Source organism: Pieris rapae, chromosome 10 (genome assembly GCF_905147795.1).
Source record: "Pieris rapae chromosome 10, ilPieRapa1.1, whole genome shotgun sequence".
Classification (NCBI taxonomy): domain Eukaryota; kingdom Metazoa; phylum Arthropoda; class Insecta; order Lepidoptera; family Pieridae; genus Pieris; species Pieris rapae.
In genome coordinates, this window is record NC_059518.1 from 6,265,450 (window position 1) to 6,287,825 (window position 22,376).

The following is a 22,376-nucleotide window of genomic DNA, read 5'->3' on the forward strand; positions in this document are numbered from 1 at the left end:
TTTTAAGTAATTACATTTGGTATTTTAAACTGCCTTAAAATCCTTGAAGAAAATAATAGTAAATGTAAGTTTTTTTTGTTATTTTTTTTTTCATTTCAATAATGCTTACGAGAAACAGTAACAAAGAGGGGTTTTGTTCGCCTTATTTTTTATATTTATATAATTAATCTAACGTGTACCTTAAATTGCTCATTAATATAAAATTTAACTTAAGTGCAGTGATTATTTAGTGTTTTAACTCTACGACTAAGACTAACTTGGCCCCTGTGATACTATTTGATATTACTATACTACAATTAAAATTGAGTGACTTATTTTTAATACGTCCCACGAGTCACAATCACATCTAGTTATGACAAACGTATTGAGAAATTTGCTTACAAAAACTATTTTACAATAAATCGAGAGTAATTGTACCATTGAATCTATTGACTTATTAAATATGAAATTTCTTTATACAGTTTCAATTACTCGTTCGTTATTTCCACCGATTTATGACGACGCTATTAAAAAAATAGCGAAATTATTTATATAATAATAAACACTTTAGTTAAAAACAGTAAGTAGTTTTAAATATGTTTATATTTTAGATATTCGTCACACAGTAATTACTTTGTATTAAGCAGATTCTCACTAAATGACGACTTAATAAGTGATGGTTTTGCCTTCGCCTTATGCGAACGACAGAAGTGCAAAGCGGAAAACGTCGAAAAATACTAAAATTATAGGGTCATACATAAATTAAATTTATTTACAAAGATTAAGAATGCACAGGCTTTGAGTCAATTAGTCCCGGCTAGGTTTTTAGATAGTAATTTTTTATTATAAGTATATTAAACACAGTAAAAATTTAATTTAATTTGTTATAAAATACACTACGCATTTACTTATAGTGATTTGGTCCATAATATTTACGATTTTTTGTATAGATATTGACTTAAACTAAATTATAACCCATACACAGTAAGTGGGTTTGACACATTTGTATAGTACCGGGGCTCAAAGAAAATATGGTGTGACCTGCTTTCGTCTTATAATTAATTAAATTATAATATATTAGATAATTAAAAATATATTTATATTATCACACATAATATTCAGTTTCTGTTTATCTACTACTACAAAATTATGGTTTTATATTATTAATTTTTAAATTTCTTTAGTCTTTTGTAATTCAATATGTACTGTGGCGTGGCTCTTCAGGCGCCAAGGTTAAACACCTTAGGAAAGTATTCTAAAACGTCACAACTAAAATTTCGTTCTATTATTACCTAGCTGCTTCCGCGAACTTCGTTTCTCCTTAATGCCTAGCCTACCTTTTTAGTACATGCCAACATGGAACATTTTGCTATGCTACCCCCTTTTTTTATTTTTTGGTTGATTTTTTACACCTTGTGTCCGAAAAACCCTAATATCTTACGGAACCCTATTTTTGTTCAAAATTAAATATTGCCTATATTACTCTAGGATAATGTAGCTTTCGAATGGTGAAATAATTTTTAAAATCGGTCTAGTAGTTTATGAGCCTATTCATTACAATCAAACAAAGTTTTCCTCTTTATAATATTAGTGTAGATAACTTAAGATTCCATGTGAAACATGGTGTACTGGTTGCAGTTCCTTTACAAATATTGCATAAAACAAAAAACTTGGCAAGAGTTTATTGCCAGTTCTTCTCTTCTATTCTTCGCCCTTAACTTGAGAACTACAGTAAATGTAAAATAGTAGTAATAGTAGAAGCATATAATATAAGTATATTATGTTACCTATATGAATGAATGAATTTGCATTATAATTTTTTTACATAATAATAATAAAAAAATTGAATTTTACAAGGTACATGTGTATTGTAAAATTCAAATTTTTAACATTTAAAAATCAAACAGTTAAATAACGTTAAAATAATCATTCCCTATTGTTACATGTTCCTATGAGTATTGACTATAGACCAAAGCTAAAGTGTGATGGGAATGACTATTTCCATACAGATGAAAAAAAAAGTGAATTTGTCTCAAGCCCCTGATACGTATATTACCGACTGTTTAATCATAGCATATTTTTATAGTATGACTAAAGTAGTTTAAGTTTTCTGTAGTTGTATAATTCATTTATCCCAATTCGGCCAATGACGTCACTTTTGATAGTATGTCACGTATATTATATATGTGTATTGACAGTTATATCCCCCGAACTTTGTTCGTACAGTCGTCTGACGTCATCTTGTGTCATTTGGGACACAGAAGGAATGCGTGTCATGTTCACCAACGGTTTCACCTGAAAATTTAATATTATAAACATATTACGCTTAAGTCTAAAAAGAGAATATAATTGCAAGTAAAGGACAGGAATGGAGATAGCCAGATATGACTCCAAAAGCTGTTTTGAAAATTTAGTACCAAGGGTTCTAAATTAAAGAATAATAGCTGATCTGAAGTTGTTTTTAATTTAAGAATTTATACAAATAATAATTGGAAACCGTTCAAGACTGCAACGTTTGTGAAAGAAAGATTTTATTTATTTTTAAATTTAGAATCAAATGTTAATTTGTGTTACGTATACGTATTAGCTGTTGAATAATTTGAGGACCTATCCCATCGCCAAACTCGAGAAAAATTCATTGTTCCTTTCCATTTTTTCATCGTTTCTTAAAGTAGGGTGAATGGAAAAAATATATGATGGAGTTGAGTCCATTTTGAAAAATGGATACCTAAACTACTCAACAATAAATTCGCTCGATAGAAAAAATATCCAAACATAGCCAATTTTTGACACTTTGAATTCATTTTATGACGAATATTTATATGGAAAATGATTTTGAAATTTACACGATATATTTTATTGCAAGCCTATCATCGCGAAAAATTGACAAAATTACATTAAAGTAATGTTTTACATAACTTATTTTTATTACGGTCTAGCGCGCCCCAGTTTTCTAGCTCTCCATTACGCACCGAAGTCCATCCCGATACAGAAATTCTTGACGGGATAGGATTTAAGAATATAAAGATTTGATTGTATTCAAGACATACCTTATTATTACTTATCCCAATGAAACCGTTGCCAACGTTACCATTTGGCACCGCCTTGTGGGTCCCATTTGAGATCCCATTAGTCAATCCTGCCCCCATACGGGATATCGCATGGGTGAATTGGGACATTGCTTCTGTAACACGATTCAAAGGATAAAATATTTGCACATAAATCAGGTACCAAAATACATTTCCCCTACAGAAATACGGGATAAACATATCTTCTAAAGTACTAAACTTATTTTGATAATGTTGTGATCGTCCCCTGAGATAAATCAGATTTAAAATATTAAGGAAGCCTAAATAGGTCACATAATCATATGGGTAAAACAACCTCCATTTTTTAAAGTCGGTTATTCGAAATTTACCTCGAATTATTGTTAAATCGTGTAAAATGTATTTTAGAACGGAATACAAATTCATGATGATTCTCCATTAATACAATTAAATCTATTAACAAAAAATAAAAAACAAACATAATCTTTTTTTATAAATACTTAAAACTAAATTGTACCGTTTGGAGTAGAGTATTCCGGTTGTGGTATCTCAGCAAGGGCTTCAGCCTTCTCCATCTCCTCAAGAAGAACCCTCGTGAATTCTGCTTGAACGTCTTCTGACTCGGTATCGCCGTCAACCTGATTATTTATTTTATGAAAAAGTATATTTTTATTTGTATGGTCTGGCTTCAGGGTGCGACACCAATGGATTTTTTTTCGATGTGCGCATTTAACATTTGCTCGAACGCTGAAGGAAAGCATCGTCAAGAAACCCACATGTCATAGACCCAAAAAGTCGACTAAGTCTAATTTGTTTATAATATACTGTGGTTGTCTGGATGATATTGCTAGTGGTATCGTTGCATAAGTGTACTCATTTGTTTTGTTATAAATAGGTGTAAAACGAATGTTCAGCCATATAAACATGTACCAACATCGTAACCATGGTAACGTGTTGGTAACAACGAAATAGTACATACAATAACAAGCCGATGCTGTTGGTCCAGCTTTTTCAGCATTGGGAGGCTGAGTTCTCGGAACACTTCGAGTCGTCTTCTAAAAGCAGCTACAGAGTCATCTCGTCTGCCCCTTCCCAATTGCAGCTTCGAACAGTCCAAGAGTACCATACGTGGTTGAACTTTGAACTGGAATTTTTAAGAGTATTTAAGAGGCTTCACTCATTAAATAAATTTCTTAATATTTATATTGACATTTATTGTATTTATATAATATAATATATATTTCACGGGAGTCTTTATACAGACCTCGTTCTGATACCAGTCCATCTGGTCTACATCTCGAGGGTATCCATCTAGTAATAGACCATGGCCACTTCTCGCTGCGTCCACAGCGGCAGCGGTCACCAACTTGGTGACCAGATCGTTTGGTGCCAACTCTCCCCCACTGATCGCAGCACGGGATAAGGCACCATCTGATACGGGTCCTCCACCGGCATCAGCTAGGATGCGAAGACGTTGGCCTAGGCTGGTAATTTACAGTAATAATTTACATATGTGAAGGAGTCCCAAGGTTAGGGTTAGATTCGACGAAGACGTAGCATGCTTATAAACATTATTTCTTCGTCTGTCTCATTCTAATACTGTATTGGAGTTTAATTGAGATCCAAATACTGTTGTTGATCCAAATATAATATATTGTATTTGGGAAATTTAATCCAAATCGCTGAATCATAAATAACAATACGAGTTACGATGTTTACAAGCATGATACGTCACAGGTACGACGCCATTTTGCCTAGCCCGCCAATAGGTTCTTAAAACTACAATTGTTAGAATTTTTAAAGAACAAAATTAAAAATACCAATTTGAAATGGTAAGTAACTGAAAATAGTTTTCAGTAAAAAACACTATTACAAAATTAATTTGATAATGTTACAATTAACTATTACTCAATATGGCAGTATAATCGCGATTTAGTAAAAAAAACTCTCGTATAATCTTTATACACATAAATATCCTGTGTACACACACAGGATATTTATGTGTGTCCAGTAGGAGGAGTATAATACACATTATACTCCTCCTACTGGATATTTCATGCAAATTTTATATTAAGCGGACAGGAGAATAATTTAGATTAACAATTCGCTGACTCGTTTGCCCCATCTATCTACAGGACAACGTCTGTTGGGTCCTATAATAGTATGGCCATTATGGGTAACATTATTATGGGTACATTATTAGCCACATGATCATATTGAGTAATACTTCCCGAACCAACGTCAAATTTACCTAAAATGGGTCCAACCGTGTCTTTGCGTCACCGCTCGCTGACACAAGGCGGCCTTATTGCTACCCGGACCACCTACCACCCAAAGCGTAGGAGTAGCGATCGCGGTACCACGAACTCTTATCACTTCAGGCTGGAAAAAAATTTAATGTCACAATTATATCAAACTTTTTTATAAAGATGAAAAAAACCAGTGGCGTAAAAACACTTTATCTGGGCCTCACATGTCTTTATATTGTGATTATACTTTTTCTTAAATCACCTGACACATTTAAAAAGTATTTATTACAAAAAAGCCAGTCAGGCTCCAAAACCATAGTTTTACTCCATTGTCCAATGGCAAAGTCAATTTAAAATAATATCAATAGCCGTTGAATAAAATTTAGTTAGAAATATATATGTATATCGGTGGCCATAGGTCAGAATATGATAAATCCAATTCCATAATTTTATAATTTTAAAATATGAAACACTCGATATATTAATAAGTCATTCTGAGCGAAAATGTACCTATCATTCCACAGATATTTATTGTTGATTGATATTTCACATTCACTTTTAGTATAGAGCTGGAAGAATAATTACAGGATGTTGGCGAACATAACTCTGCCGAATATACTGTATTCATTAGGTAGACAGGGACCGGCTTTTTTTAGAATTGGTGCGCTCTTTTTTGACGGACCCTAAGTCGATTTGGAATTATCATATGCGGCGTATGTGAAAAACCATTAGTCAAAGGAAGCATTAGGCCTTAATAGAACTATTTAAAGATTAACAAAATTAGATCAATCAAAGTCAAATGACGAACAAAAGTAAACAAATTGTGTCTGCGAAAACTTAAAGGTCAAGTCTTTTGTTAGGATCAACAAGTTTCCTTGAACTAAAATTTCGCTGAAATTCGAACGCTATTAAAGCAAAAATATAATTCAAAAATAAAGAAAAAGATTATATGTACTGACGACAGTATCAGTAATAATAATAAACCTCAGATTGCATCCGTTTCATTGATAACTTTTATTTCATAGATAAGTAGATGATTAGCCTTCTGACATATGCCGTGGATTTCGATTTAAGACATACCGGTTACCTCACGATGTTTTCTCCACCGTACGAGCTATTTTTAGATGAGACAGACAGAAAGGTGCAAAGGTTTTTAGGGACATTAAATTTTAATTCATCATTATCCAGTTGTGAAAAAAAAACGTTCACAAAAGATTCTTAATATTATAAATAAATAAATAAAATAAATAAAAAAGCCTTTTTATTTCCTACAAATATAACTTTTTACATTGGCCCATCTCCAAGCGCTTACTTATCTAATTAAAATTAATACCATCTACTATATATATCATATTTACTACTAGATTATATTTATTACATTATTTTTTTGTATTATTTGCTAGCTTGGTTAGATTTTAGTATACTTAAATAATATAATAATATATTTTTCAATAAATATTGAACACTTAATTTTAATATAAGAATATCACAAATAGAATATAAAAAATATATATACATCCTTCATAGAGGGCACTAAGTGCATCATAACAGGCGATGGAGGAAATAAAAAATATGTTAGTTATCATGCAGCAAGATGTAAAGCAACAAAAACAAGACATGCTAGATATGAAAGAAGATATTAAATGTACAATAATCAACAGCCTCAACGAGAAGTTTAATCACTTAATATTATACAAAACTAAAAATCTTTAGCAATATCTGGTCAACCTTTCCCTTGCTAGAACGGGATGTATTCTTCGTCTAAAATAATAGTTTTTTATAAATAAGACGTTCGTCTAGTACCCAAAAGCATATGTCAAATGGAAGAGACCAGCTGCCCATGCCCACGCCCACCTACCTTTCTCTTTTCACTAAACATCCTGTTTTATTATGTGTAAAAAAATATTTATTTGCCTTTCTTCCTAATCTTTAATATAATGAAATTATTAATATTCATAAAATAAGTTAATAGCCAATTTAGCAGACCCTAACGTTATCGTTATGACGACATCATATTAAATTTAATTGCTTCTTCAAAATGTTGTGTCTTTATAGTGAAATTCTTTCTTTGCCTTTCTTCCTAATCTTTAATATAATGAAATTATTAATATTAATAAAATAGGTTAACAGCCAATTTAGCAGTCCCTAACTATAATGATGACATCAAATTAAATTTCATTGCTTCTTCAAAATATTGTTTCTTTTAAGATCGTAGAGCTAATATCGCAAATATATTCAAAGTTCCTTATAGAACGCGATGACCGACGTGAGGACGTCATAGCGAGAAGTTTATGCAAAATGAAAATATCTTGCTCTGAAACATCTATGTAGAAAATGTTCTGTCTACTATCAAAAATCTGTTTCAAAACACCATCAAATGTTAAATAATTCTGAAAAACTCCGACTCGTTTTAAAATAAAACACTTACTCTTGAGTTCACATGGTCCACACCGTTGACAGCTAAGACCTTTGGCATACTCTGTGGCAAGGCGTGTGGTATGCTCTGTGGGACATTAGGCGGTACAATTGGCATTGGCCGAGTTGGTACTGGCATATCTTCGACATCAATGTCTTGGAATTCAGTTTGATTTCTTGTTGGTGCAGGTTCGACGCCAACTATTTCACCCGGTATGCCTGAGGAATAAATGAATATTATAAATGGCTGTCGGCCATAATTGCCAACAGATGTCTGGTAATTTGTGAACGCAGTCTATATTTGTTTTTCCTTTAAATTTTTGTATATAATTCGGATCGCTTTAGAGCGATAATTGCATTCTGATTGTTTTCAATTTTTGATGCAACAAAGTTTGAAACCAATACATAATTTTATGATTTCTTAGTTTTACAGATTGAAGTTATAAAAATTATCAATATAGAAATAGCAGTATTTTTAAAAATTCTGTCTCGATTTAAACATAATATGAAAGAGGAGTAAAGCTGTATGCTTTTCGATTGTTGTTACTTCATTAAAAACCCACGGTTTCTTGTCTTTGACTACTAGTATTATTTTTTTTTTATCGTAGACTATAGGTACTACTTTAAGTTTCAAGCTAAATATTTTTACTGCCCCAAATTCAACCTCAGCAAATTAACGTAATTGCATCTTGTGGTGTATGAATGCAAATAATTATTTATGATAAGGAATTAAGAAGAAAAAGATTTAATTCTAAAAGTCGTTTTTATACAAGAATGAATTTATATTTCGATACTCAATACATTGCGATAGTTGCCAAAATTTCTTTCTGGATAAAAATAGATAATGTTAAACCTTACATAATCTATGCAATAAATTAATTCTAAGATATAATTCTTGATAACTGTAGCATTGGTACCGTATTTTCGACGGAATCACCAACGGCCCATTAGCTCAGTTGGTTAGAGCGTCGTGCTAATAACGCGAAGGTCGCGGGTTCGATCCCCTCATGGGCCACAGATATTTTGCATTTCTCAGTAATTTGGATTTGTGTATTTTGCAAAACCAGTATAAAATTTTTTCTTTCATATAAGCAAATATTATCAAAATATATGTTTATTAAATTATACAGACATAATATAGGGTTTTTGTCGTCACTTCAGTAAATACCATAAGTATAACTTGCATTAGCATTATCTTTCAAACGAAAAAAAATATATATTATATTAGTCCTTGTCATACTTTTTGTATAACTAATCCTATAATACCGGCTTTACGAACAAATAAACATTTATATTATAGTGCTTTAATACATTATTGCACTATACAGTCCTATCAACTGTCAAGTCAAATTTACCGGTGTTATGTCATGATCATTCTTCCAAAAACCTCCCTGAACTAAACTTCTGTTTATTTACGTAAAATTAATTCAAGGTAATGTATAAGAAAGAATAAATATTTATTTCATAACTAATAGCTTTACAAGCTTAGGCCTGGGGCTCAGTTAGGTCAATTAGGTTCGTAACTATTTGGTTTTCTGATAGACAAGGTGATCAGCCCTTTGTGATCATCTTTTTTTGGGTCTGCGGGACTCCTCATGAGGTTTTCGCTCTGTTAGTGTATATATAAATGTATGTGTAAACATTTATCTGTCCCAAAGAAACATATAATATGAAATAGTTTTTGTATAGCAACATACAATTATTTTACTACAGGTTAGTAAGTAATAAAATATTGTGCACAATTTTTACAATAATCTGTAAGCTACAACTTTCATATTATAACATGTATAACATACCACCATTCATATCCTGATCTTCAACGGAGGTTAATATCTGCAGAACGGCAGCGCGAAAGTCTTTGTACACTTCATCAGGGTTCCGTTCACCATTCACCTAAAGACAAAAGGATTTTTCATCACTTTGAAAAAATATATTAAAATTATTTATAATGTAGCTACGTGGAATGTGATCCCATCTTGGTTTCGATCCATTTTTCTGGTGAAGGAGAACATAGGTCAATATTATAATTCTTCGTATCTCAAATCAGCCTCGCCTTGAGCGCTGTCAAATATTTGAAACTTCATACAGAAAAAGTTGACAGCTCTTGAAATTAGAAGTTCGAGATTAAGAAGGGCTTGCTTAAAAATGTATTTAAACACTGGATTATTAGCTTTGAATAGAGCTTTAGCAATAAATATCTAAAAACTTACAGAACAAAGTAAATACTCGTAGCACCCTTAAAATATTAAAAAGGCTATTACTACGAATAATCAATGACTCAAATATAATAACATATTGATAGGTTACTGAATATCTGTGAGTCACCCATTTCTACACCTGTTCTAATCAATATTAAGCAGCCCATTAATAACTTTGATGAGGTCGTTCTTAGTATTAATATTTAAAAAGGCCTCCAAAAAAGTATTACGCAATTTTAACAAAGGCAGAGTCTTTGATAATAATTTACGGGTAACATTTTGATTTAATTTGAGTGAATTTAATTAATTGAAAGGATAGAATAAGCGAGGGATACATTGTAAAACAAAAAGATATGATGAGAATGTTAGAAGAAACTTATAAATAAGCCACCCCAAAATTATTACAAATGACCTAAATATGTTGAAGTAGCTTATATACTATACATAAATGTTTATGACAACCTTCAAAGTAACTTCATCAAACATTCAAACAAGTATAAGGAACGAGACTCAGTAAAAATTCATAATTCTTCGTAACAGTAGAGTTCAGTAAATATATAGGTATAGTCAGCTACACACACGCCCACTATTAATGTTTAACATGCATTGAACTACTAATTATCAGTTTACTCAGAAATAACATAGTTCATCAGTCATACAGCTTTTACCATTTTCTGTACCATTGCACAAAAACATAAATTTAATTTGGTTTGATTATATGGCATAGATTGAAGAAATGATTTTTGTTTTTATCTGTTCTGTGTCTGTAGTCCTTATTACATATTATACATACATATTTATTATGTCATTTAACATTATTAATGTATGACTTTTAGTAAATATGTATTGAGGAAAGTATATATCCTGGGGCCTGCAAAAAGCAGCAAAAGGCAGTACATTTTAGGTAAATATTAAACAACTTGAGATGGCATTTTCAATATTGGTCCTTACATGTGAAATTGGCGTTTTGTGGGAGGAACAAAAACTAGATTATTATAATATATATATAATTAATCAAAGTATGTTAAAATCCATTCGGACGGAAATCAATAAAATCTTTGTGGTTTTGACGGCCTCACAAGAGTGGAATTTTTACCTTGCAAGAAGTTAATATAACAAAAGTATGGTAATTTGTTGGAGCAAGGTTCGGGAAGTACAGTGGATGTCTTAGACATTCCGATTGAAGCTGTATGGTCTAGACTCTAGCGTTTTCGTGAATCAGCAGTGTCCTGCTGCAGTGAAAAAATAGTATTTAATATTTCAGCGACTCTATTCTTCTTACAGCTCAAAGGGCTGTGCTTGTAGAGTAACTAAGTAAGTGGCTGTTTCAAACGTCGTTTTATGTATGTAGTAGAAACGAGTTTCCAAGTTTCAAATAATTTGTGGTTTTTTGACACCTTTGATGGAAAATAAGAAAAAAATTGGTGCTTATTCAAAATCCACCACTGATTGCGCAACAACGATATATATATATACATAATAATATACGTTCATACAATGGTTTGGCATAAGCTCTACCTTCATGAAACTTTAATCAAAAGTTGCAGCTGTTTATTCTCACAGTGCAACTATTGTTTATAGATTTCTTTATTCATATTGCTTGAACTTGACACATGTAATCAGTACCTAGACAATAATTATGAGAGTGGACGATACAAATAGAAACTTACTTACGTGACTTTAGAAGTCTCTGTCTGCCCCTTGGGAAAAAAGTATACAGGGACATTGCAATAAAATTTTACTTAAATTAAAAAGTATCGTGGCCCATGAGGGGATCGAACCCGCGACCTTCGCGTTATTAGCACGACGCTCTAACCAACTGAGCTAATGGGCCTGTGTCGAGAATTCGAATCTGCACTCATAATTCTATTTATAATAAACATTTGCGTCAAAGTAAGACTACCGTAAAAATCTTATTTCTGACAAGGATTTTAACGATAAATATGCCAATAATTCAAGACAATTTAAATTTTCAAAAAGAAATAATATCTAAGGTAAACAAATGTTATGTAAAAGTCAATTTTTTCACCTTGAACCAAGACCAATACCATCCATCAGCGGCTTAAAACAAATACAAAGAAAATAATAAAGCGCTTGTCTTGTTCACGTATGCAAGAAAATTGAGGATAATTGTGGAAATTTACCTACCCATTAACTAAACTACTTGGCGCTTGAATATTATAAATTGTAATCATTACGGCCTTGGGTTTTTATTGCAGGCGGTTACTTCTATGTAAATTATATAAGTAGTTAGTTGTCAGCAAGAAAAATGTCAATTGTCATATTTACCAAATTTTGAATTGCATAAAACATTCATTTTATATAACTATTCGGGCAACACCAAAACCGTGGGGGAGGGAGCGTGATTTCAAAGGCTGCCTCGGCCGATTTTAGGTAAAAAAGACCAAACCCTTACCCAAAGACTAGCATTAAGTTGAAGAATAACTATTTGATATTATAATTAGAATTTATCGAAATTTTGCCATATTAATGCTGTTCCGCGGCTTACATTCATCACCGCATTAATTTAAAAAAATACTTGTAGTAATTTAGCACGAAGGTAGAGGTTGCATATAATGAGACATACGGGTATCATTGACATTGCTCGTCCAATCGATATGGGGTCACGCAAGGCTTGTGTTATTCATGGACTTCGATTTGTCAACTTGGACACAACGTGTATTTGTTTGGTAAGCTCTATGAGTAAGCTTAAGAAATGACACCATGTCAAAAACATCTTGGATTTTATCACAGACATAATATGACAGAATCTGTTCAGTAACGATTTTGTATGCAATTTCTATATAGTTCTGTCAACATCCGTAGCGCTGATATAACCTTGCGGTCGTACGATAGATAGGCAATATTAAAGTCGGGATCGCTATCGCTATTGAGAGGACAGTTACAGAGGAGTATTTTTACTTCACTTGTTAACCATAGGTATACTATCCTGCTCAATCATGAGTTTTGCAATTCATGTATTTTCTTAATGTTATGTATTAGATTTTATTCATGACGCGTAACATTGGCTTTTACTTTAATTTTACAAAAAAAAAATTTCATTTTATGGTTATAAAGTTGGCTTGTAGTGTTTATTAGTGTTATTTTTAATTTTAACATTGTTGAATTGGTTATGCATTTCTTGTATAATTATTTTAATGGTGTTTTTTAGCGATAAGGCCGCCCGTTGCATCACTAATAATATATTATGTTATTAGTTTTTATTTTTTATGTATGTTTAAATTAATAAACAATATTACGTCTTCCACAATGCACGTTTAGCTTCGAGTTTATTGGTTTCACAAAGAAAAATATTTCTGTTTTGGTATACCAATCTTTATATATAAAAATCTTCTGCAATAACAAACATACGCAGTGTTTGTTATTAAATTCCACCTAAACGGCGAAGATGTTGGTGGGTGTTCAAGAGGAATCAAGAATGGTTTAGATTTACAATTAGGTGATTTTTTATTCACGACGTGTGTACAGGACGTACGTCGGGTTATTATCCGATGTTTTCTGTATTATTTTTTTCGAATAAAAGATTATTGTAATCTTGAATGTTAACTAATAATGTCTCTTATCATTTTAGGTCCTTAACCCAAAAAAGTGGAAAATAAATCACAGTACTGAGAAGTAAAGGGGCTAAGATTTGGCAAGATTTTAAAAATAATTTTACAATATCTAAGATTAAAACTCCAAAACAATATTTTGTTGTTGTATGGAGTCAAAAATTATTAAATAATTGAATATCAATTATAATTACTACTAAACAAGATTAAATAATATATTAAAAGTGGGCGTGTTAGTTAATTTTTTCAAGAATTTAAACATCGGCCCATTAGCTCAGTTGGTTAGAGCGTCGTGCTAATAACGCGAAGGTCGCGGGTTCGATCCCCTCATGGGCCACATATTTTTTTTCACATGCAGTGAACACAACTCATAATTTCTGTTTAATTTAGAACTTTTATTTAAAATAATATACTTAATTTAAAATAAGGCCAAAACCAAAAATGACAGTAAAGTTTAGCTTATGAGGTTAAACTCTTAAACTCATTCTTAAAAATAAAGGACTGAATTACAATTCAGAACTTAAAATGTACTATAAGAATGAAAAACAAGCCAATTACAAGCCTGTACAATAAAAACACTTAATCAATAAAGGCTTTAGGAAGGCAAAACTACAAATAATATACAATAACTTTAAAAAAAAAACAAGCATATAAAATGTAAAGTGAACATGAATCGCGGCATCTATATTGTGTTATGGTCACGTAATACTTATACAGTAGGTATATACATATTTAATTTAATAATATTCATTTATTTATATATACATTCTAAAACAATATGTATGCCTAAAAATACAAGCAAGCCAAAGCCATCAGAAATTTAACACGCTTACACATAGACATCGATTAAACAACATTTCAAAGGAAAAGTCTAAACAAACAACCACAAAATGAACAAAAAATTATAATAATAACTGAAAATTAAGAATTCATAAGGATAAAGCCTTATGATATAGGTTACTTACCGCAACAAGCATATTGCTCTGATCAAAATAGTCAGCAACGGGCATCACATTCTTATAGAAATTGTTTAATTCCATCCTCGCCAGGCTGAGCACAACATGGCCGAGCCGCGCCCCATACTCTATTTGTCGTTCTAGGACTTTCTGCCGCCAGCTCACGAGAATCACACCACTAATTGTTTGTATCTAAAAGTTTAAAAAAACGTCGTGCATTTTTTGGGAGCTTTGATTTATTCATAAAAAAATCATTTAATTGTCATAGCATCTAAATTCCATTAACAACCACTGTATCCGAAGATGAATTGGTGTTACTTGCTTTTCAGGGCATATCTTAGGAAGAGAGCGTTGGGAGCTATTTCTCGCTAGTTTTTAAATAGTAAATAAAGAATTTTAGCAAGAATGTTCTTGAAAAATGTCATACATACAAATTCTTTAATATCTAAACAAGGTTTTATTTGCATAGCTGATAATGGCTAAAACGGGAGAAAAGTTAATGTAAATGACTCAATAACAAGTCCTATATAAAATAGAGGTATACAATTACTATCTTAAGCATCTAGTAGCATTAACAATAGTGAAACGTTTTATTCCTGGTGGGCAATTTTAATAAATTGCATGTTACGCTTTAGCAGATTGACCATCGCGTGTTCAGTGACATTATGTGACGCATTACAACGGACTATCGAATTATAATTTTACTAAAACTATATCAGTGGTTTAGAAATATAAATTTTTACATGCAATTTACGATTTATATTTTTTGTATGTAGGTAGTTAACTCTTCCATTAGAGCCAACCTATTAACATGATTTTAAAAGAAATAATGTAAGATTGACATTGTTGTTATAGGAAGTTAATAGCAATCAGTGGCAGATTTAGATATTTTCTGACACGCTGTAAAGCTTGTGCCGTCCTCGGCTTTTATTGCCAACAATTTCAAATTGCACAAAAAATAATTTTTGGGTTTGATTGTTGTGCACAAAATTATACACATACCATCCAGTTCCCAGCCTCCAACCCAGTAGTAGGACTGACATCTATCCGTTGATAGGGGGTAGAGCGAAGAGAGAATACATTTACAGGAATTTCGCTCTTTTAACTTAGGTATACAAAGTGTGAACTGAGGGCACAGATTTTGATTACTGGCTGGGGCGGAGAACTGTTTTACTCGACAATATGGAAGTCCAACCAAATGTACAATGAAAAGTGAGAGGGGAGAGTCATCGGCAAAATTTGTACCAGACTTCTCTCTTTTGTCAAATTCATGAAAAAGTTTAAATTAAATACAGAAAACAAACAATTAGATACAGTTCGGTTTATCGGTGTAACAAACGATAAATTCATTATTTTTACTACTTTAATAATGTATTTATTGATTAATCTATTATAAATATAATGGCATTTTTAAATTATACCTGTAATAATACTTTCATACGAAATGAATATAAGTAATTATTAAATTTCTTCGTCCTTGACACGATCGTTCCTTATTTAACGGAACTTCCTAATCGATGCTGAGAAAAGCTAGGAGTGATTTCAAAGGTGTGAAAAATAATTTTGAATAATAGATATACGAATATACGGTATCCCCGATATGTTACTTAAAAAAATGACAAAATTGACTCTATATTAATAACTTAGCCGTATATAAAAAATTTAAAAAGTTAAATAGCGCCGCATACAACTAATTTATTTATTTCAGGCAGTAATTGAAGGCGGTAAAAAACGACGACACAATAACTTTGGTCTCTTTTCTTCCATTTCTCTATCTAATCTAAAATCTAAGAATGAGGAAGGACTTGATAAAGCCACCCATCTCTGACTTAATTCTTAACACACGCACGAATTATAGAAATCGTTAGCCAGACCTTGAGCCTAGATTCTGATAGATTTTTAAATACGATACAATTTCGTATGTAATATATTAATTACCTTATCTGAATATTCTGCAACATCCCTCATAGACCTTGGATAGCCAGAAACGAGGAAGGTCTTAGCAGTGGGCGCCATCTTCATCTCCAACATCAGCACCTCTGTCACTGTCTTACTTGACAGTGTACCAAAGTCTTGCATGTCTACATGTAATATATATATTTAAAAAACCCTTAGTCTCTCGTGGTACTAAAATCTGTCAAAAAGTGCTACACAAATAATGCAAATATTTGCGCTAGGTATTTTTAGAAAATTCTCTTTATACCTACATGCGGTACTGATCTTTCATCTATCTTTACTTATAATCTTATATCTTTAAACGAGCAATTCTTGTATAATTGGAATCTCGGAATCAGCTCCAAGGATTTTCATGAAAATTAGTATACGAGGGGTTTCGGGGGCGATAAATCGATCTAGCTAGGAATCATTTCTAGAAAATGTAATTTTATTCGTGTTTTATTTTTATTATTCTGTCGGTAAGATGGAAAAATATTATTCATATTTCATCATTTTATTAGTTTGTAATTCGTACTTAAATATAATTTCCAAAAACACAATTTATAAAAAAATACCGAGCATCCGGGTACTATTTTTTAAAGCGTACACTTTTTAAATGCCGTAAAGGTAACAATAATTGTATTATTCCATTTATTCAGTCTTCTTTTACCTTATAAAAATAGTTATAATAGACCGATAAATCGATATACACTGAAATACAAGACAAGTGATTCACAAGCACTAACAGATGGAGGTTCTCACGTACTCTAGAATTACTTCTATTCCAGTTAAGTGTCAGGGACGCAATTTTGTGTGGCTATGTCTGTACTTGAACACTATTAATCAATGGTGCATGAAGTAATAGCAAACTCAAATGTATTTTATAAAACGAAAGATGTTATATGTAATAGTTATTAAAGTTATATATAAATATTTATACATATAACATAGTACCTACTTCAGTAATCTTAGTAACATCCAGTACGTAAATTATAAATGTTATGATAATGGAATATAACCTTTTGGATGATTCAATATAGATAACAATAATTAAAAACGATAGACAAGGCAATCTAGATCAATAGTCTAGATCAAAAACAGAGCAAAGTAGGGAGTACCGCGTAAGATTGAAAGACAAAAATTGTGGCATATTACTTTTACATTCAATTTAGACAATTATTACCGGTGTTGAGAACCTTAATAACATTTCAAAAGTATATTACCGTTGCCAATAGCATACTGCTGCAGTAAATCTGTCATATTGATATGTACGAGGCCGCGTCTCTCCTGCATCAGGTTGTCACAGTGTGTCACCTTGCCACTGCCCGGACCTCCTAGATCACGTTATTACTAAGCAATTACATGCGTCCGACTAGACATAGATATATTATTTTGTATAGAGTATAGTATAAATAAACACGTTCGTATTTCAGGGTCACAATTTGTCTAGCACCACTGTCCAATATTTTATATGGACGTATCATTTAGAGAAAAATATGGTGCCATATAAAATAATATGAAAATCTGATTCAAACAAACAATTTTCGGAAAGTAGTTATCCGTTTTTTTAGGTAGATACAAACAAACCCTAAGAAAGTTATACTTTTTCCATTTCTCGTCGCGGGCTTTAAAAATTAAATTTTACATATTAATTATACAGTGAACCATTTTTACAACTGACCTAAAATGATTAAGCTTTTAAGAGTGTCACATCTGTATTTTAGATAACAGTCTACTTCAAAAAGTTCGTAAGTTCGTATATTTTATTCTATAAGAAATGTTAATAAGCAATTACCCAATACAAATATAACTGGAACGTTCGGTGGTTCAAACTTGACGTGACTCGAGTTCTGCATGGGGAAGCCAGCTCCCATAGGAGAAGTCTGCCTGGTACTGCCACGACTGCGTTCCGCCGTCTCCAATTCTTCATTGTTTTGTTCTACAGCATAAAGGATTTATGGATATTTACTGCTACATTGATAAACTAAGTTAAGTTTATATAAGTGGATGTGTTGAGTACGCTTGTCCCGGGAAACAAAGTCGTAAAGCACTATTGAGCACAGACAGTATTAATGCTTTTAACCGTATTTTTTTCAGATTATTGCATAACTATTTATTATAAAAAACCACGAGGATGTCTTTATTCTACAGAAATTATGTCACAATGTGAGTAATACTCGTTTACCTAATTTTACCTTCCTGTAATAGATAGCAACAACCATAGTTTGCGACTATCTGGTAATTCCAAATCATAAAACCTAATGGAACTGTTTAAAAACAAATAAAGAGTGACAATAATATATATCTGTTTCATCAACCTCATATATTTCCACGAAGAGGATGGTAATAGATTATTACCTTCTAGACATAAGTCAAATGTGCCGTCGTAATGTGTCATCCATTTTAAACAGTGAAACAATCGTAAAACGCTTTTGCTCTTCAGTCCAATTAGATAAATTATTGTCATATACATTTAGTTATTTTTTAACTATTTACACTCAATAATATTTAAATCGTCAAAAAGCAATAAAATTGCTTTCACTTGAACTATATGTATATATGGTGTAATTGTTATGAGTAATAATAGCATTAACTTTACTAAATAAAATAGATTTTGCGTTTACGACTTAGTTCTCGATTGTATTCATTTCAAATAATTTTCTCTTACTTTTACTTACTTAAATTTTTGCTTATCCAATTTTCAAATAGAAAATGTTTGTTTCCCATGATTTGCGTCAATTGAATAACATACACAGTAACACATGTTTAAATACATTGACGACGACGTTTACCGTTAGCCGTGATAGTCACATTACCCTCAATTCAATTTTTTACATATTAATAAGTATTATAATTTATACAGGCAATTGGCGGTAAAACACCTTACCTATGTCTAAACAGATGCCCATATTCCATGAAGAAGAAAGTTTTTATGTCTTTTCCAATCACTAAGTCTAAACTTAAACTATGTATTGGCACTTATAGTAAATATCAAAAACACAAGTCCAATATATGGTCACACGTATTTAATTGTTTATCGATTGAAGGACGTGACCTTGTATACATTAACAGAATGAAATAAAAATTTATATAAAAAATAAATTAACTCATTATCTTTTTGTCCTTAACTTTTCAATTTTCTTTCTATTATTCGAAAGTTATGTCTTCGAGATAGCATTTCTGCCAGCAATTTTGAACGGATCGGCATCGCGGGACGTCCGCACCACTCGAACTCCCACGCGCGACTGAAACTGACCCAAGTGAATGCTTTTACAAGTTACAACGCAAGGTCTATCTATCACTTTTATTTTTCTGTTAATTGAAAAGGATAGTTGATACATTGAATAATTAAGGGGTTGCCCCCTGAATGAAGCTAGTACTTCAAGAATTAAATGCAAGCCTCATGCAGGGGTGCGTTTAATGTATTTGCTCGTGTTAATTATTGTGGCTATTAGGGTCAAGTCGGTAAATTTTAAAGAGTCTTAGAGGCCATCTTAATAATTTATTCAAAATAAGCGACTGTAATTTATACGTTTAAAGAACAAACTTCTAACTATAATAACAGAGTTGAAGCTACAATTAAGTGGATTTCTTATTGGGTCACCTCAAAACACTTAAGGATAAGGTCTAAGAATAATAAATGAGGCGATGTACGTACAATACGAACTATTCAATTTCTAGGTTACTTTACGAGGGTATTTAATAATAATTTAAAAGGAAATGTGTATTTATTTAACATAGACACTATTTGATAGAAGACAGAAAGAAAAAGAGAGAGGAGTCAGAAAGAGACCCGTGTATATAAATACCGTTTAAGAGGAAAAGAGGATAGCTGACGTGGCTGTATTAGTGGTTATAGTTTCTGACTTAAATTATAAAAACTACCTATAATTTATGATAACTGGTAATAATTAAGACTAAAAGATCCGATTATTAACTGCAAATATGTTTTAAAATATTTATTAGTGCGTTACAACTGGTGCATGCCATTTATACAGGTTACTTTTAAATGGTTTTAACAAAACAAATTATACTTTTCTCACACACCTTCCTTTCCGTAACTAAATGCTGGAAAGATGTGTCTTGTGTTCTTCATAAATATACTGTCAGCATAAAACACATGAAAGGTATGTTTATGAAAAAGGTAAGTATTTTTTTTTATGAATACCATAATAATATTATCGGACAATAACAAAAACTCTTTTTTTTTAAGAATTAATTTTAGGAACCAATAAATTGACACAAAAAACAATAACAAGTTAATAATTAAAATAAGTACATTATGTCCATTAGTGCTCATTCATAAATTATTAATAGTGTAACCTGTGAAACCTTATTTTTAATTAATGTCTTTAGTATTCGTCTTTTAATTAGTAATACGTGGGTAACACTGAAAATGTTTAGAACTGGCCAGTTACAAACATTACTAATGAAAACTTTTTTGAAATTCAAATTAAGAACTCTTTGGTAACCTAATGTAGAATATTGCATTTATTTGTCATTTGTTTTAGTGAATTGGCGGCAAATCTAAAACTCTTGTTACACGTGAAAACTAACCGAACTCGAGAAAAATTTCGGCCAATGATTTATTATAACTTTCGTTGTGGGCTTACTCAACAACAAAGCAATGATTGAAGCATTTCTTAATAAAGCCCCATCTCGTGCCACTATTTACGAGTGGTTAAGCGAGTTTAAGCGTGGACGTAGCGATCTCAATGATGATCCGCGTTATAGACGTCATTTAACAGCGACTTCTGAAGATAATATAAGTGCTGTTCGACGCATGATAAAGGAAGATAAGAGAGTAACCCCAGATGGATTCCCCATACTTTACCCGACAACCAGAAACACCTTCGCATGCACTGGTGTCGCCAAATGTTAGATAAGTTCAACGGCGGTGTCTCAAATACTGTATTTGACATCGTCACAGGTCATGAAAGCTGGATATATAGCTACGAACCCGAAATCAAAAGACAATCAGCTCAGTAGGTGTTTTCTTTTGAGGATCGGCCAGCTAAGGTAAAGAAGTCAAGGAAAAAAGATGATTACCTCATTCTTTGGTCGGAAAGGTCATTTCGCGACAGTTGTGCTAGAAGAAGGAAGGACAGTTACTGCAGACTGGTATGTCAATCACCTTTTGCCTGTTGTCTTAAAAATAATTCGACAGCAGCGCCCTCGAAGCAGGATCCTCCTTCAACACGACAATGCTTCAGCGCCTTCCGCAAAACGGACTGTTGAATATTTGACTATGACAGTGTGGAGATAATGAGTCATCCACCATACAGTCCTGATATGGCACCCTGTGACTTTCATTTATTCCCAAGAACTAAAGATAAATTTCAAGGTATTCGCTTTACGAGCCCTGAAGATGCGGTGAAAGGAAAAATGGGCCCACTGAATTTCTCAGTGGTTCCATTAAATGCGACGATATGTAGAGAGAAACGGAGATTACTTCGAAAAAGAATAAAAGTATTGGCAACTTTCTACATTTTTAGGCGTAGGGACCTGACGACCCCATCGCCCACTGGTGAAATAACCTGTGAAAGAGGTTATTTCACCAGTGCAATCAGTCAACCCCCTTCCTAGTGGGAGTGCCATGCTGTTGCTTTCGGGCTTCAGCCAAATGGGCAGGCACGACCGGGGCAGTACCACTGTCTCACAGAAAACCGGCGTGAAGTGATGCAATAGGTTTATCTTATTGTACTCGCGTTTCGTTCGGTGAGTGAGACTCCCGGAGCCCATCCCCCCCCCCCCTTCCCCAGAGTATGACGGTGCAGTTTAAAGAAAGATTACCCCAGGGGGGTACCACACGTGGAGAATCCCCCTCTGGGCGTCCATCATCGGAACAATCAGTATCCGGTGGTGGATGCACAGGCTGCCCTTCGTATTCTGGGGTGGGCAAAAACTGCGCTCTAAACAAAACATCCAGTTCTAGTTTTAGGTTTCGATCTCGGGGCAAACGGAAGAATTCGCCGAAGGCAACCCCTTCCACGCTCACAGTGGACTTTACCAATGTTAGGGGGCT

The 22,376-nt window shown here is 32.5% G+C and overlaps 1 protein-coding gene and 3 non-coding genes across 6 annotated transcripts; 2 read left to right on the forward strand and 2 right to left on the reverse strand.

Moving 5' to 3' along the window:
• Window positions 1–1,484: 1,484 nt before the first annotated feature.
• Window positions 1,485–20,599, reverse strand: LOC110992321. 3 transcript variants are annotated; one of them, XM_045629896.1, is made up of 13 exons: window positions 19,239–20,599; window positions 18,147–18,290; window positions 17,575–17,682; window positions 16,355–16,497; window positions 14,426–14,608; window positions 9,487–9,583; window positions 7,704–7,909; window positions 5,278–5,408; window positions 4,291–4,510; window positions 4,006–4,170; window positions 3,544–3,664; window positions 3,030–3,163; window positions 1,485–2,274 (listed from the first exon to the last, which is right to left on the reverse strand). In XM_045629896.1, the coding sequence occupies exons 1-13, from the start codon at window positions 19,258–19,260 to the stop codon at window positions 2,158–2,160; spliced, it is 1,791 nt and encodes a 596-aa protein (XP_045485852.1). In that variant the 5' UTR covers window positions 19,261–20,599; the 3' UTR covers window positions 1,485–2,157. The 3 variants fall into 3 exon arrangements, with proteins under 3 accessions (XP_045485852.1, XP_022113773.2, XP_045485853.1); XM_022258081.2 differs by having other exon boundaries at window positions 17,575–17,685; XM_045629897.1 differs by lacking the exon at window positions 14,426–14,608 and having other exon boundaries at window positions 17,575–17,685.
• On the forward strand, window positions 8,632–8,705 carry Trnai-aau. The gene has a single exon. It is a non-coding gene; the product is annotated as a tRNA-Ile (tRNA).
• Trnai-aau lies at window positions 11,649–11,722 on the reverse strand. Its single transcript has one exon. It is a non-coding gene; the product is annotated as a tRNA-Ile (tRNA).
• Trnai-aau lies at window positions 13,724–13,797 on the forward strand. The gene has a single exon. It is a non-coding gene; the product is annotated as a tRNA-Ile (tRNA).
• Window positions 20,600–22,376: the final 1,777 nt, after the last annotated feature.

What these genes read in the sequence shown, in the direction of transcription:
- LOC110992321 (XM_022258081.2), bottom strand. Translation starts at nt 19,260, where the DNA reads ATGGGCATCTGTTTAGACATAG. An exon ending in TGGACTGGTATCAGAACGAG is followed by an intron (nt 4,171 to 4,290) that starts GTCTGTATAAAG and finishes TAAAAATTCCAG; the next exon opens with TTCAAAGTTCAACCACGTAT. An exon ending in AACAGCATCGGCTTGTTATT is followed by an intron (nt 3,665 to 4,005) that starts GTATGTACTATT and finishes ATAAATAATCAG; the next exon opens with GTTGACGGCGATACCGAGTC.